At 29.3% G+C, this 17,669-nt stretch overlaps 2 protein-coding genes across 4 annotated transcripts; both read left to right on the top strand.

Annotated features, from left to right (window-relative positions):
* The first annotated feature begins 1,499 nt into the window (after window positions 1-1,499).
* LOC129292740 (uncharacterized) lies at window positions 1,500-16,907 on the top strand. Of its 3 annotated transcripts, none has more exons than XM_054930369.1 (5): window positions 1,500-1,964; window positions 2,055-2,171; window positions 12,618-13,030; window positions 14,745-16,330; window positions 16,407-16,907. In XM_054930369.1, the coding sequence occupies exons 4-5, from the start codon at window positions 15,541-15,543 to the stop codon at window positions 16,898-16,900; spliced, it is 1,284 nt and encodes a 427-aa protein (XP_054786344.1). In that variant the 5' UTR covers window positions 1,500-1,964; window positions 2,055-2,171; window positions 12,618-13,030; window positions 14,745-15,540; the 3' UTR covers window positions 16,901-16,907. The 3 variants fall into 3 exon arrangements, with proteins under 3 accessions (XP_054786344.1, XP_054786345.1, XP_054786343.1); XM_054930370.1 differs by having other exon boundaries at window positions 2,093-2,171; XM_054930368.1 differs by lacking the exon at window positions 12,618-13,030.
* LOC129292324 (L10-interacting MYB domain-containing protein-like) lies at window positions 14,347-15,281 on the top strand. Its single transcript, XM_054929897.1, has 2 exons — window positions 14,347-14,625; window positions 14,745-15,281. The coding sequence occupies exons 1-2, from the start codon at window positions 14,347-14,349 to the stop codon at window positions 15,279-15,281; spliced, it is 816 nt and encodes a 271-aa protein (XP_054785872.1).
* Window positions 16,908-17,669: the final 762 nt, after the last annotated feature.

Here is a 17,669-nt window from a genome sequence, read left to right on the forward strand (position 1 = left end):
AAAATAATACATAAACATAATTAAAATATTTAATAATTAATATTTTAATTCCTGTCTTAGATGAAATCAAATCTTACAATTAAGGATATGTTTGGTTTACTCCTCAACTGAAGTTAAGGGTGATCCCAACCTCAGTTGAGGAGTAAGAAGGTCATTATAGTATATCATATCTTGTTTGGATAAAAAAATATTGAACTAGCTTCTGAAGCAAAACGTGCGTTACAATAAAAGCTGATTGATGGAGCTTTTCAACACAACGCTTCTTAGAAAGGTCAAGGGATATTGAAGGTTAAAAATTGTTAGATTCTCTCTCCTCATATCCTCTAACATCTCACCAGATCGCTCACCCGTCTTCGTCCTATGTTCAGGTCCTATTCATCTTCTTTGTTCTGTCTTTGTTCAATCTTCACAAGCACATCAACTGTCGCCTCTCCTTGCTGTTGTCATCATTCGAGGAGGTGCCAATAGAGGTCGACGAGCTAATCGTGCACACTACTGACGAGGATAGCAAGTTCATGAATAAGGCTCCATTCTGTTGTAAGGACATGTTGGATTTGTTCTTGAAACGGATCAAAACCTATTGAGTTACTGTTAATTGTAATGAGGATTGAGAGAGGAGTGCGATGAGTGGAGATGAAAAAAAGATTAAAAAAGAGGTAAGGAATAGGGTGGGGAGGAGGGATTTAGGGCTGCCGTGAATAGGGGTGAAAAAAAGACATCCAAAACGAGAAGGTAAATGAAAATATTATATTATAATTTTTTTAAACAAATTATATAAACAAAATTATAGTATAATTTATTAATATATAATTATTACAATATTATAAATATATATTATAATATTATAATTATTATAACTTATTAATATTATATTATAATTTATATTATAATACATATGACTTAAATATAATTATTGTTAATAAATATTTATAAAATTGTAACAATTTCTATAAATCTAAATATTCTAAATTATAAAATTAAAAATAATTATAATTATATTATGTGAATTATGATTTATTAATTTATTTTATATTTGTACTCTATCTTTTAATCTACTTTTTTTAAAAAATTGTAATTATATGTTTAACTTTTTTTTTGAAAAAATATTAAATTAGTTGTAAAAATATAAACAAGAAAATTCATATTTATTTTTATCACTATACATCCTAACTAATTTTTAAATCAAATTATTTAAATAAAATTTAATTTATTCAACTGACTTTTAAAAAATTATTTAAACATAAATTATATTAGAATCACAAATTTTTTTAATTTTAATTTACTAACTTCAATTATAAATTTTTTTAATTCAAACACACACTAATTCAATCTTCCAACGTCAAGGCATGATTAAAAAAAAAAATCCCAGGGTACCATAAAAAAAGATATTCCAAAACTGATAATTAATTAATAATTTATTAATTTTTGAATTTTTGTGACCAAAGTGCTTGAGATACGCAACTTCCATTTTCACTACCGACTCCCAAGGCCTTCTTTTCTTCTCTCTCTGCTCAAACTTCTTCAAATTCTTCACTGGTTGCGTCTCTTTGCTCTGCCTCTTGGTCTTTCTTTCTTCACTCTTGTTATTCTTCCGACAAATGAAGGATCACGATGAAGATTGGAGAGGAGATTACATATCAAGATCAGATCATTGAAAAATCAAGGTTGCATCTTAGCGGGTCGCAGTGGCACAAAGCAGCAGATAGGAAAAGTAGGGAGTGAAGATGGCGTCGAATCGATCAGTCCAAGCTTAAGGGAAGAAAGGAAAGCACAAAGAAGAGTCTCAAACGGCATCGAAGAAGGGTTTTCTGTAATCAGAAAATGGTTTCAGGCATTATAACTTTGTTTTTCTATTGCTCTCTCACTCATGACTGTAGCTGACGGTGCTCTTTATCTATCTTTCTGTCGAGGCTTCAACTTCTCCAAGTGCTTCTTTTTTCCCACAATTCTTTAAGGGCTTGAAGGTATACTGTCGCTTATTATTAGTTTTCTCTCACATTATCTTCCTCAATCTAGAAATTTTAGTTATGTTTCTGGTTTGATTTCGGAATTAGGTCACGAATTGGTGAAATCAACAAAACGGCAGCAAAAGATGGCGATGGCGAGGCAGATTAGGGCGAAACGTTGCGTCGCTTCTCCAGTTTGGTAAAAATGCCACTGCTCGTATCGAGGTAATGTTTGTTTATTGTTCACAACACCCATAGCAGATATACTATTCCTTAAATTTCTGCTGATCTCCTTTCGTTTTGAAGTTTAAGTGCACATTTTTACCTTCCAAGCGTCACCTTGTTAATGATTGAGTGGAGACGCTGTTAATGCTTTTATGTTTAGAATTAGACGCTTTGATTAAATGGATTTGAGGAAAGTGTGCTAGCAAATATAAGATATATACTAAGGACTTAGGAGGTGATAGATAGGTGTTGATTTAACTCCAATAATACTAGTGGGATGCGTATATGTACCAGAGCTCCTGGTGTTCTAACGTCATACCATAGATTGCTCCAAAAGGATGTTTCGTCTGTTATGAAGAAAGTAGTTTCATCACATATTTGATGTTGTTAATTGCTATAAGTGAATTTATCATATATTTATCTAGATGGATCGTATGAGGGTGAATGTAGGTATAACTTGCATTACTCATTTTTCTAGTCAACATCAATGTTAGATTTTATGTAATGGCCTTTAGGTTAGTCTTTATTTGATTCCAACATTACTTGTGATTTCTTATGATCGAGAGCTCCTATTGTTCTAACATTTTATGATATATAGTTTCGAAATGATGGTTACTTTGTTTGTTGAGTGAGTTTATCATATTTTTGATACCGTTGGCCATCCATCATGTTGTATTGTTGTTCACTTCTTTTGTCAATCTAAAAACATATAAAATTTTGTTTTAAAACTTTATTTTTTTTATTTATCTATTTAGCATAAATATGTCTTTAAAAAGTGCTTATATCTTTCTCAATTTTTAAATTAAAGTCATCTTTTATTTTCTTTTAAAAAATAATTTTTTGATCTATGACTTGATGAAATTGCCATGCACACATACCATATATAACTCATTATATCTTTTCTCTCCTTTTCCTCCTGCTTCTTGTTATTTTTTAAATTCATTATAAAGTTTTTTTTTTTAAATATAAGAACATCTTTTAATCTTTGCGCTTCCTATTATTTATGTATATATTTTGTTTAAACTTGATTTTTTATTTAACTTAAATATGTCTTCAAAAAAAATGCTTATGTTTGTACATTTTTATTGATATCTTTCTCATTTTTTAAATAAAATTAATTGTTTATGAAAAATGTTATCTTATATTCTTTAAAAAATTATGATATTATCAGCATTTAAAGTATTTTTTTTTAGAAATATATATTTTTGATGTGGGACTTGAGAACACACACTATATACATAAAACTCATTACATTCTTTTTCTTTTTTCCTTGTTCTTTTTCTTGATTTTTTGCTTATATTTTAATTTTTTTTAAGTATACATCTTTTTAATCTTTGCGCTTACTGTTACTCATTTCTTTTCTTTTGTTTTTTTTTTGTCAATACTTGACTTTTTTATTTAGCCTAAATGTGTCTTCAAAAAGTGTTTAATGCCTTATATTTATCTTGATGTCTTTCTCAATTTTTAAATAAAAGTCATCTCATTAAAAAAATATTTTTGATGTGGGACTTGTTTTGCATTCTTTTCCTATTTTTCCACATTATGTTTCTTAACTATTTTCCTTCATTTTAATTTTTTTTTAAAATAAGAACATCTCTTTATTCTTTAAGTTGCCTATTCGTTGTCTATATTTTTTTTGTGGTAAATTATCTAAATTTTTGTTATAAACTTGATTTTTTCTTTAGTTTAAATGTCTTCAAAGAATGCTTATTGCTTTATATTTTTATTGATATCTTTCTTAATTTTTAAATAAAATTCATCATTTATAAAAAATGTTAATGTTAATCATATATTCATAAAAATGTATTATGTTATCAAGAAATTAAAGTATTCTTCAAAAATATATTTTTTGTGTGGGACTTGAGGAAACATGCATGCACACACAGCTTATGTAACCCACAAGCACATCTCTTTAATCTTTGCACATACTATTAGTCATTTCTATTTTTTTTTCTATACCTGAATTTTTTTATTTAGCTTAAATATATTTTTAAAAAGTGCTCAATACTTCATATTTATCTTGATATCTTTGTTAATTTTTAAATAAAAGCCATCTCATTAAAAACAAATACTTTCGATGTGGGATTTGTTGAAACCTTCATGTATTGTACACATACCGTATAGAACTTATTGCATTCCTTCTCTATTTTTCTTCACTATATTCCTTTAATTTATTCATTCATTTTAAAGTTTTTTTTTTAAATAAGCGCATCTTTTTAATCTTTAAACTGCCTATTCTTTATCTATATTTTTGTTTTAAAGCTTTATTTTTTTTATTTAGCTTAAATGTTTTAAAAAAAATGTTTATTGCCTTAATATATCGTTCTCAATTTTTGAATAAAATTAATCATTTATGAAAAATGTTCATATTAATGTTAATTTTATATTCAAAAAAGATGTATCGTATCATCAAGCATTCAAAGTATTTTCTTTAAAAATAATTTTTTTATGTTGAACTTGAGGAAACATGCACATACATACACACACACACACACACACACACACATATATATATATACTTTTTTTGTTTAAAAATATAACATTTTTTGAAGAGTTGGATGTTAAAAAATGTGAGGCATTTTTAGTCTCTCGAGATATAATCATTATTTTTTTTTCAAAAGTGTCTATTGATAATGACTTTATATTTATTATAGGGTGTTTAATAGGGATAAATATGGGAAGATAGGGTTAGTGTGAAAGTAGATAATTATTTTATTGGGGGTAAGATTCAGTTAAAAATGTCTTACATTTTTTAATGGATGGAATAACTCATTGCATTCTTTATTTTTTGTCCTTGATCTCTTTGTTGATCTCTTTGTTTCTTTTAAGGCTTTTTTAAATTTAACCACATCATTTTAATTTTGCACTTCGTATTATTTATCTTTTTTTTTCCTTCTTATATATACTTGATTTTTTAGCTTAATTTTATTTTCTGAAAGTGCTTAATACTTTATATTTTTTTTGATATCTTTCTCAATTTTTAAATAGTAGTCATCTTGTATTTTTTTAAAAAAATATATTTTCGATGTATGCACACCATGCGCACCCCTCATATATAACTAATTATGTTTTTTTTTTCTTTTTTGCTCCTGCTTTTTGTTGATTTTTTTATGTTTTAAAGCTTTTTTTAAATATTGCATCTTATTTTTTTTCCACTTCCTATTATTTTTCTATATTGTCTGTTTAAACTTGATTTTTTTTATTTAGCTTAAACATGTTTTCAAAAATTGCTTAATGTTATATGTTTTTCTTGATATCTTTCTCAATTTTTAAATTAAACTCATCTTTTATTTTCTTTAAAAATATAAATTTTAGATGCGGGACTTGACAAAATCGCTCTGCACACACTACATATGTAATTCATTATATTCTTGATCTTTTTCCCTCCTGCTTTTTGTTGATTTTTTTACTTACATTTTTAAACATTGTTTGTTTTTTTAAATATAAGCACATCTTTTAATCTTTTGCACTTTCTATTACTTGTTTCTATCTTTTGTCTGTACTTTGATTTTTTTATTTAGTTTAAATATGTCTTTAAAATATTGCTTTACATTTTTATTCGTATCTTTCTCAACTTTTATATGAAAGTCATTTCATTTTCTTTTAAAAAAAATATTTGGACGTGAGACTTGTTGAAACCTCCATGCACATTGCCATATATAACTCATTACATTCTTCATCTTTTTTTCCTCATTCTATTTCTTTATTGTTTTCATTCATTTTAATTTTTTTAAATATAGGAATATTTTTTTTAATCTTTTCACTTGCTATTCTCTATTTATATTTTTGTTTTAAACATTATTTTCTTATTTAGTTTAAATATGTCTTCCAAAATGCATATTGCTTTAGATTTTTATTGATATCTTTCTCAATTTTTAAATAAAATAATCATTTATGAAGATCATCAATTTTAAAATAAAATTCATCATTTTTATAGATATTTTTGGCTGATTTTTAAAGAATTTTTTTTAAATAAGCACCTCTTCCGAATAAACATGCCTTGAAAAAATGCTTTGTCTATATTTTTGTTGTTGTTTAAACTTGATTTTTTTTGTTTAGCACAAATATGTTTTCAAGAAATGCTTATTGTTTTATATTTTTTTTTATATCTTTTCAATTTTTAAATAAAATGCATCATATATCCATAAAAAATGTACCTCTTCTAGGAGAAGTTTAAGGCCAGTAACTTCACCATCCATTAAGACCTTAAATCAGTATAATTATTTCAAACTTCTCATCAATAAGACCAACCATTTTGCCTTAAATCAGTCTTCTTTTACTTGCCAATAACATTAAATATGTTTATCATTATTCTTTCAACAAAGTCATTGTTTATCCAAACACTAACCCATATCTTGTAAAAATCTTGTATAGTTATAGCCTTATTCACTCAATATATCCTTCTAATGACATGTCAGAAATATCAAAACTTTCAGAGTCAATCAAGGAAGCTGCCAAACATTATTTTGAAATAGTAACTCAATACTGAGTCTTCATTCGGTGTTACTCAACAATAGCTGAAATAACTCTTGACAAATTTTATCTTTTAATTAATCTAATTAAGTTTGGAACAACAAGGAGACCATTTGAGAGTGAGCAAGAAGAAAAAGAAGATATTATGAATGATGAAGACCTCAAATATAAGATCTCCACTATCAGAGAACAAGAAATACATATAATTTTTTAGAAACTCAATAGGACAACTACAGTAGAAGAAGAACAGTGGACATATTTCACTGGCCCAAAAACATGTATCTTCTCAGTAGTAAGAAATAGCAGAAATTCAAGAAGCTTCAATAATTGGTATCAAAGAATAAGAAATAATTTGATGGATAATGATGAAGGGACAAAGAATAAAAAATGTCAAGTATTGTTAGAGTATGCTATTCATAAATGTAAATATTATGATGAAAAAAGAGAAGTTGATAAAGATTATGAAAACCCTTCTATTAACATGAATATTCTGAATTAGCCTGCTGACAAATAAAAGAAGACTGAAGATGATGGAAGAAGAAAAAGTTAAAAAGACTAAGAGCTAAAAAGAAACTTAAATCTATATTGTCTCTTGTATAATTACTTTAATTTTTTATTTTATCAAAAAGTCTAAGAAGCCTAAGTATAGCTTTTTTATTTTGTCAAAAGTAGCTTTGTTTTCTTGTAATTATTAGAGTTAACATTAACAAAGGTTATGTAACCAGGGTTGGAATGCCAACTCTATATAAAGCCATGTAATCTCTGAAGCAACACATATTTGAGAACCTTAGAGCTTTCTTGAACACTTGAGTTTTCTGCCTCCTTGTGACCTTGCCCTCTTACTATCAATAAAAGTATTCTGTTCATTTATTTCCTTCTTTGCAAGTATTGAAGATTAAAAGGTAGAGCTGAGTAATTTCTTTTTAGGGATTCAGATGAGATTATTATCTAATAATTAACAAAAGTTTTGGATTTTCACAATGATCCTATAAGGGGAATTACTGGTTATGTGTTGCTATGGCTATGCCTCTAGTAGGAAATGAAGGAAGGCTGTGCTGTGCTGGTCTGAAGGAAGTGGTTTTGTGAAAAGTCTATAGTTAGGCTTTTGAGACTGCTAGCTTGTTAATCTCAGTATGAAAGAGAACTGAGAATCTTTTATGTTCTGCTATAAGCCGGATTAGTATCGGTCAAACCCTGTAGCAATACATAGTCAGATGTTTCAGTTATAAGGTCTTAAAGGATGGTGAAGTTACTGGGCTTGGACTTCTTCTCCTAAAAGAGGTAGAAGTGGATGCACTATTTTGAGGTGTTCTTGTCACTATTTGGGTTTCTTTTACTATTTTAGGGAAAGGAATTTTTAGGCCGGTTTTTTCTGAACTATGAGGCTGGAATAATGATTCAGGAGTTTGAGTAGATGATTTAATTACTTGTTTTACTTGTCTTTCAGGGGATTGGGATAATGGACCCTTAGATATTTCTAAGTCCTCCACTTTACTTGTCAAAATATTCACCTCATTTTTAATGCTTCTATAATTATAATGCGTAAATATAGACAATAACAGTACTCTATATGATTTCTATTGACTTCTGATTTATTTAGAAATTCTATTGTTTCAAACCTAATAGATTTTACAATTAATTGTTATAATCTAGTTTTATCTATTTGTTGATTATCATACAAATAATGATAAGAATATAATCTTTGAGAGAAAGTAGTCAACATTATTTGACTTATTACTTGAATAACTACTCGCCCAATTGCAATACTATTAGCCAAACTAATCAACTATCTATCAAAATATTCAAACTGTTCAAAACAATAGATAAAAGCAAGTAAATAAATAGAGAAGGCAGGAAAGTAGGTAACTGAGTAAAACAACAATAAACTTCAGGGATTACGAAGTTCATATTATCTTCCTCTTAATATTATTTTGTTCTTCTGCTCTAATACCATAACTAAAACAATTGGCTATGTATTGTTATAAGGTTTGACCGACACTGATTCGGGTCATAGCAGAACATGAAAGGTTTTCAATTCTCTTTCATACTGAAATCAATAAGCCGGTAGTCTCTCAAGCCTGGTTATAGACCTTTCATAGAACCACTTCTTTCAGACCAGTACAGCATAACCTTCTTTCGTTTCTTACTGAGGGTGTAGCCATAGCAACACATAATCAGTAATTTTTCTTATAGGATCATTGCGAAAATTTAAAACTTTTGTTAAGTATTAGATAATAATCCCCCCTTAACCCCTAAAGAGAAATTACTCAGCTATACCTTTTAATCTTCAATACTTGCAAAGGAGAAAATAAATGAACAGAATACTTTTATTGATAGTAAGAGGGCAAGGTCACAAGAAGGCAGATAACTTAAGTGCTCAAGAAAGCTCTAAGGTTCTCAGATGTGTGTTGCTTCAAAGATTACATGGTTTTTTATAAAGTTGGCATTTCAACCCTGGTTATATAAGTTTGGTTAATTTTAACTCTAATAATTACAAGAAAACAAAACTACTTTTGACAAAATGAAAAAGTAATACTTAAGCTTCTTAGGCTTTTTGACAAAATGAAAAGTTAAAGTAATTATTACAAGAAACAATATAAGTTTAGGCTTCTTTTTAGCCCTCAATCTTTTTTACGTTTTCTTCTTCCATCTTCTTCAGTCTTCTTTTACTTGTCGGTAGGCTAATTCAGAATATTCATGTTGATAGAAGGGTCTTCATAATCTTTGTCAGCTTCTTTTTTTATCACAATATTTATATTTATGGATAGCCTACTCTGATAATACTTGACATATTTTCTTCTTTGTCCCTTCGTCATTATCCATTAAATTATTTCTTATTCTTTGGTACCAATTATTGAAGCTTCTTGAATTTCTGCTATTTCTTACTACTAAGAATATACATGTTGTTGGGCCAGTGAAGTATGTCCACTGTTCTTATGCTGCTGTAGTTGTCCTATTGAGTTCCTGAAAAATTAAATGTATTTCTTGCGCTCTGATAGTGGAGATCTTGTATCTGAGGTCTTCATCATTCATAATATCTTCATTTTCTTCTTGTTCATACTCAAATAGTCTCCTTGTTGTCTCAAACTTAATCAAATTAATTTGAGGATAGAATTTATCAGAGGTTATTTCAGCTATTGTTGAGTAACACCGAATGAAGATTCGGTATTGAATTACTATTCTAAAATAATGTTTGGCAGCTTTCTTGATTGACTCTGGAAGTTTTGATATTTCTGACATATCATTAGAAAGATATATTGAATGAATAAGGCCATAAATATAAAAGGTTTTTACAAGATTAGGGTTAGTGTTTGGATAGACAATGACTTTGTTGAAGGAATAATGAGAAACATATTTAATGTTACTGGTATTAGGAAGGACAAAATGGTTAGTTTTATTGATGAGAAGTTTGAAATAATTATACTAGTCTAAGGTCTTAAAGGATTGTGAAGTTACTGGGCTTGGACTTCTCCTTCTAAAAGAGGTAGAAGTAGATACACTATTTTGAAGTGTTCTTGTCACTATTTGGGCTTTAGACTTTTGGGCTTCTTTTACTATTTCAGTGAAAGGAATTATTGGGTCAGTTTTTTCTAGATTGAGGTTGGAATAATGATTCAGGAGTTTGAGTAGATGATTCAATTACTTGTTTTACTTATATTTCAGGGGATTGAGATAATGGACCTTTAGATTTCTTTAAGTCTTTCACTTTACTTGTCAAAATATTCACCTTATTTCTGAGATGAGCTATTGATTCAGATAATGATTGCATACTGTTATTTAGTTGTCCAACAAGAAGGTTCATATTCATTTTCAGAATATTTACCTTCATAATTACTTGGTCTAGTGGGGTTATTATTGGTCTTGTAGGTGAACCACCATCACTAGTACTTGTCATTATATTAGTCTCTCTTCTATTTGGCTCCATCTGGACAAATAATCAACAACAAGATTATTTTTTCCTTTAATATATTCAATTTCATAACTATAATAAGACATATCTAATTGTCATTTAATTAACATCTTATTACATAACTGAGTTGTCTTTATTTCTTTATTTAATCAATGTTTTACTTGAGTATTATCAGTTTTTGTAATGAATCTAGTATTAATAATAAATAATTCAAACTTTTGTATAGCTTTTACTATTGCTAATAACTTTTCAATTTGAATGATATTTAGTTTGAGAATCATTAAATTTTTCATTTGCATATCTAATTATTACTTCTTCATTTTCATTAATGTGATATAAAGCTGCTTCTCAATAATTTTCACTAGCATTTGTGTATATTATTCATATTACATTATTATTTACTGGAATAGTTACTTTAGGTAGATTTTGACATAAAGTTTTTTTTTGGTTCACTATTTTTTCTTTTTCTTTATCCCATATCTATATTGTCTTTTCTTTAGTTAATTTATTTACTTTTGTTGTTAATTTTGATAAGATTGGAATATAGTTTCTAGCTTGATTTACTGATCCTAAAAATGATTGAAGTTCTTTTTTATTTTTAATATCCTCAAATTTTAATATTTTCTTACTAATATGTTCTAGTAATTCTATTCCATTATTGGTTATGTACTATCTTAAAAATCCTGTTCTTTCGTTTCTTAATTCAGTTTTTTTAGGTGATATATTTAATCTTTTTTTTATAAGATCTATAAATTGTTCTAAATGTTTTTCATCTCTTATACTATAAGGTTTAGTTACTTTTACTCCCCATACTTGGTGTTTACAAAGTGTTGTTAATATTATTGCTTTTTCAAACATATGTAAAGGATAATATTGTTCAATAAAATCTATTCCTAATATTACATCACATGAGTTATCATTATATTGGTTCAATTTTCTTATTTTTAATTCATATTCTTCTATTTGTACCATAATTTCTCTTCCTTCTAATTCAATACAATTAATTTCTTATCCTACCCCTTGCATTCTTAGTACTTTTTTTTTTTCCATAATTCATTTGGTAATATATTTACTTTTGCTATTGAAATATTTGCTCCTATATCAACTAAAGCATGATATTTTCTAGATCTATATTTTTGATAATTAAATTTTATCAATATGTAATATAATTTTGTCATATCAATTTTATCTCTTGGATTACTATTATTTGATGATTAATATTTATCATAATTCTTTCTTGTTGTATTTTTCATGGTTTTACTTGTTCTAAGAAATCTATTCCTAAGATTATTTTACATTGATTATTATTATCATCTATTACCCAGAATTTTATAGTTAACACATTTCTTTTATTTATTCTTATTGAAGATATTGTTCTATTTCCTTCATTTGTTACTTTAAGAGTATTATTTGTTAATCCTAATTGTATCGTACTTCTTTCTTGTCTTGGTTCTACTAAGGCCATTACATCTATCTAATTAGCATCTTGTTTTACTTGTATAGCTATATAATTATTATTTTCTGTTAGTGTTTCATGTCTTATTGATTCTAAGTTTGAAGTTATTGGTCTTTCAGTTCTAGGTTTTAATAATAATCTTTCTTGTCTAGACATTCCTGTACTTGTACTGGGTCTTGTTTCAAAACTAAAACTTCTTCTAGTATTAGGTTGATTTATATTTATATTTAATGCTGGTGTATTTATTCTTAATGTTCTTTGTCCTATATTGTCATTGATTATCAGTCTTCTTGAATTATTTTCGTTTTCATAATATCCTATTATATTATCTAATTCTAATCTTAGTGTGTTTGGATAGACACAAAAATTGATTTTGCAGCCCATAATCGATTTTTTAATTGAAATTACCCAAACACAAGAAAAATGCAATAATCGATTAAAGAGGTAAAACGCGCGTTAATTCATAATCTACCCAAACCAGCTTTAGCTTTTAGCTTTTTACCGTTATTCACGTGCTCTTTCTCTGTGAAAGCTGAAAAATCCATGTTGCCCTTCACGTGATTTTTCTCTCTTCTTTCTAATCTTCATTTGTCTCATTTCTCATCAGTTGCGGCTTCCTCATTTCTGATCTCCTCTCTCGTTCGGTCTCACCTGTCAGTCCTCACGGTGGTGTCGCCTCTCTGCTGTCGTCCAGCCATCCCCAACTTAGTCACCGTCCATCGTCTCACCATCGTGCCGTCCCTGCCGTCGTCCACCTACCTCCAACAGGTGTGCCATCTCACAGTCGGTTCTTACAGAGGCAAGGATCTTTCGGCCATCTGCCAACTTTGTGCAGATCTGTGGTCCTCGTGGCGTCGCCTCCTCCGTCTGCTGTCTCTGAGTTGCTTCCAGTGGTGGTGATCTCCTGCCATAGTCGAGGATGCAGTAAGCTTTATCTATACTTTGTTTCCTCGATCTGCTCATAGTCGGCCGTCCGTCGCTGATCTGCTCATGGTCCTCTTCAGTCGGTCCAACTCAGAGGTAAATGATCTTCTCTAACCTTCTTTTGGACGATCTTGGTCAAGTTTGATCTTGCTCAAATTCTATTTTCCTCTCCACTCTGATGCTATTGGACATCTCCAGAAGTCCCGGGAGAATACGATCTCTTTATCATAAACCTTAAATTTCATGCTTCCTGTCAACTGTATACTATCCGTGCTCACAAAGGTCGTTTCTTCAGATTTCTTATCTACCCAGTCTCTTTTAAGAACTAAAGACAGCTCATCCGAGTACATGCTGCTACTTACACCATTTAACTCTAAAAGTGTATCAAGGTTTCAAGGGATATGATTAAGAGTGAGAAACTTGGGGGTTGATTCATCCACCTGAAAATTGCAATTTCTCACATAAAAAACTCAGGTCAAACCAAGCTGATGATAGATTGGCACGAGGTTTATAAAGAGGGCTTTTAATAATCTGAATTCTGCGATCAACACCTCCATTGTTAGGAACTTCCATATCTCAGGCACAAAATGATTGAAATCTTCTAAGATTGATTCGAAGCATCACTGAAACCATTATAGTTGACATCTGAATTTTGATTGCCAATGAAAGCCCGTTTCCCTATCAACAGATTATAAGATGATTACACAGTCGAAACAATAAAATCTTACAGACCATAAAAAACTTGAAATAAGAAATGAAATATACACAGATAGAGACTTCAAAGCACGGATCCAAACCTTATCACTGTACTAATCAGCAGAGTAAAACGATGCATTGCAACAATACACGTTTTTCTAGCAATACAGTGTAGAAATAGACCCTCATATTTAAGAAAGGTCGCTCAAATTCTGTTTTCCTCTCCACTCTGATCTATGCACGAATGGATTTGTTCTCACAATTGTTGGCTTAATTTTGTGTGGTTTGAACCATTTACAACTCTTGAACATTTACAAATAATAATATGGGTGAAAGTTGATTTTTCATGCTATTTTTGTGTTAGTTTTGTACCCAGTTGAACTCTGTGTTGAAAATGGGAGACCTGTTAAAAGTTAACTTTTTAGCTATTGAAACCTGATTTTAGTCAAAATTTTATACATTTGTAAATTGTGGGAAAGCTGTTGAAAGTTAATTTTGTGCCAAGTTGAACTCTTTGATGGTTTTGGTTTGTGATCACTGATTATTGGAGTTTTATTCTCAAACAATATGTTTTGCATATATAGGGGTCATTAGTCGAATTTTTTGCTATGTGAGTCTCTATTGAATTTGGCTCCTCTGAAAATTGCCAAGTTTTTGTCATGTAATATTTTAATTATAATTCCTATAATTAATATGTTAGTTTTTTATATAGTATAATGAGTAACAATAAGCCAAAAGCTTCATGGGATCGAAGAAATATTAGAATCTTCATTGACATTTGTTTAGACCAAGCTCGAAAATCGCAAAGAAATGGTGGTAGTTTTACCAAAGTAGGATGGCTCAGCATAATTTCTACCTTCAATGAGAAGAGTGGACAGAAATATGAGAGACATCAATTCAAGAATAAGTGGGATAATATGAGAAAAGAGTGGGTACTGTGTGATAAGTTAGTTTCAAGTGAGACAGGATTGGGTTGGGATTATGCAAACAATACTGTGGATGCTTCAGATGATTGGTAGGTGAAGAAGATATTGGTATGATGTTATTATGTGAGGCTTTATATTTATTTTATTTATTTGTGTATTTTGTAATATTATTGATAATTTATGTGCAGGAAAATCCATTATACGAGAAATTCAGACATAAAGGATTACCATTTGTTAATGAATTAATCGAGTTGTTCCAAGGTACTATCGCCAATGGACTTAGAGCACTGGCACCTTCAAGTGGAGTTTTACCTAACATTTACAATAGGAATGAAGGTGAGGATGAAGAGGTGTATCGGCCAGATATGGCAAATGAGGGTATTGGTTTGGAGGAAGGTTCAGGAGATAGTGATGAGATCTTAGGAACTACTGGAGTAAGCGGTGAATTTAATAGAGTAGTTCTAAATGCTTCTCAAAGAACCTTAAGTAGAGGCTGTGGTAAGAGGAAGAGGGGCGAAAGCAATAACGGTAGAAAGAAGAACAAGTTACCTAGTATAAGTCAAATAGCAGATGCAATGAGTGTGATAGCTCAAACAACAAAGGAAGAATCTCAACAGGCTAAGGAAACATCAATTCCCGAAGTCATGTCAATAGCCAAACAATGGGAAGAAGTTGCAATTGACAAATATTGGGTTTCACAATGCATGTCACTCTTCATGTCTTGAGAGGCTAGGGTGATGTTTTTGACGATGAAGGATAATAAAGAAAGTGTTTTGGAGTGGTTGAGATATGAATGTTACAAAAATAGTTGATTATTGGAGTTTTAAAACTTATGAATATATGATCTTACTTAAAGAGTAGTCTAACATGTTTGTATTATATTGTAGAATTTAACTTATGTAGCCTCTTGAACTACTTATGTACTTTTTATATATGGTAATCAAGTATTACAATGTTGTGGAAAAATCATTGGTATTTTTATAGATGACTTATTTAGATGTATCTATAATTGAAATTAAGTGCACGTATTATTTATGTGTTTGGCTACAGATAGCAAGACATATGGAAGAGTCATCTAAAAAAAGGCTAAATAGAGCCCAAAAAGTTAGTGCTTTCATTGGATTGTATGCAACAAAAGGTTTGTGCAAAGAACCACGAAGAAATAGTGAATATATAGGTCATTTGTGGGTGAATGAAATTTTAGAAGAACATCCAGTTCATTGCTATGAAATGTTTAGAATGGAACCACATGTGTTCCATCAATTATGCAGTGAATTGACATGGCATGGATTGAAGGATACTAGGCGAATGAGAGTACAGGAGATGGTTGTAATTTTTTTAAATACAATTGGACATGGGTTAGGAAATAGGATGGCACAAGAAAGATTTCAACATTCAGAAGAGACTATTCACAGACATTTTCATAAAGTTTTAATGGCTTGCTTGAAACTTGCAATGGAATATATCAAACCACAAGACAGGTCCTTTCGTCATGTATCAAACAAAATAGAAAATGATAAGCGATATTGGCCATTCTTTAAAAATGCCATTGGAGCAATTGATCGCACACATATTCCATGTGTAGTCCCTGCTAGTGAAAAATCAAAATATATTGGAAGAAAAGGAATCCCTACGCAAAATGTAATGGCTGTGTGTGATTGGGACATGTGCTTTACTTTTGTCTTGGCTGGATGGGAGGGGACTGCGCATGATGCTTGCATTTTTCAACATGCCCTGACAACTCGATCCATGAACTTTCCATACTCGCCTTCAGGTATATTTGTTTGTTCAATTTATTTGTATTAGACTTTCCAGCTTACAGGCATTAATAGTAATCTTTTTTTTACAAGGTAAATATTATTTGGTGAATGCTGGTTATCCAACACCAAATGGATATCTTGGTCCGTATAGACGGGAACGCTACCATCTTCTTGATTTTAGAAGATCAACTGGATTTACAAGTAATAATGAGGTCTTTAATTATTTTCATTCAAGTTTACGGTGCACAATAGAAAGAACATTTGGAGTTTGGAAGAAGAGGTTTGCAATTTTACGCAACATGCCTAGTTATGACTACGATATACAAGTTCAAATCGTTGTTGCATCAATGGCGATACATAATTTCATTAGAAGACACTCTAACTCTGATGCTGATTTTATGCGTCATGAGAGGGAAGATCAAGAAGACTATGAGGATCAAGAAGACCATGGCGTTGATGAATATTCATCCATGACATCTTCTTCATTAGCTATGACTAGTATTCATGATATTATTAGGACCAACTTGTATATTATCATCTTCATTAGTTGTTGTAAAATTACTGTTTTATATTTAAGAATTTAATTTTCTAGTCTTTTATTGAATTTATTTTAAGTAAGATATATTTAGTTATTTATTTACATAAATTTAAATGTTAATATTAATATAATTTAAATTTTTAATTAATTATATATGTAGTTTAAATAATATATTTTGCTTTTTAAATAAAATGTAACATCTTTAATACTATTAGATACAAATTTATCAATAATTTAAGTATAAAAAAATTATGTCCTTTATGGTAATTTAAACAGTTAAAATTGATTCTAAAAAAATTATCCAAACATCTTCAGTTTTGTTAAAATTAATTTTAAAAAAACAGTATTCAAACAGATTGTGTTCTAACATAATCAATTATGATTAAAATTTATCACTTAATCAATTATTTTCATAATCTATTATGCCCAATTGAAATCCAAATGGTCCCTTAATTGTTTAGGTGTTGTTATTCTAGTTGGGTCTAATTCTATTTCTCGTAATACAGGCATAAAATGTTTGTCAATTGTTAATTTACCTTTATTTCTTTTATAAATCTTATATTCATTTGTAAATACTAATCCTATCATAGCAACTATATTTATTATTTTTGATCTTGGTAATAATTTTATTCCTCCTAATTTATGATATATTAACAAGGTCTTATTCATATTTTCATCAGCTCTTAAAATACAAAAGTTAGTATTTACTGTAAATTTTAGTTTTTGATATATTAAATTTTCAGTTAATATTTCTAAAATATTATCTTCAACACTACTTATTATTGTTTCATCAATTATTAATAATTCTATTGGTG

This window comes from Prosopis cineraria, unplaced genomic scaffold (assembly GCF_029017545.1).
Source record: "Prosopis cineraria cultivar Desert tree isolate PC_DT_omini unplaced genomic scaffold, ASM2901754v1 PC14, whole genome shotgun sequence".
Taxonomy (NCBI): Eukaryota; Viridiplantae; Streptophyta; class Magnoliopsida; order Fabales; family Fabaceae; genus Prosopis; species Prosopis cineraria.

Coding starts and splice junctions, on each gene's coding strand:
- LOC129292324 (XM_054929897.1), top strand. CDS start 14,347: ATGAGTAACAATAAGCCAAAAGCTTCATGGGATCGAAGAAATATTAGA. Junction 14,626..14,744: donor GGGATTATGCAAACAATACT/GTGGATGCTTCA, acceptor ATTTATGTGCAG/GAAAATCCATTATACGAGAA.
- LOC129292740 (XM_054930369.1), top strand. CDS start 15,541: ATGACTTATTTAGATGTATCTATAATTGAAATTAAGTGCACGTATTAT. Junction 16,331..16,406: donor CTTTCCATACTCGCCTTCAG/GTATATTTGTTT, acceptor TTTTTTTACAAG/GTAAATATTATTTGGTGAAT.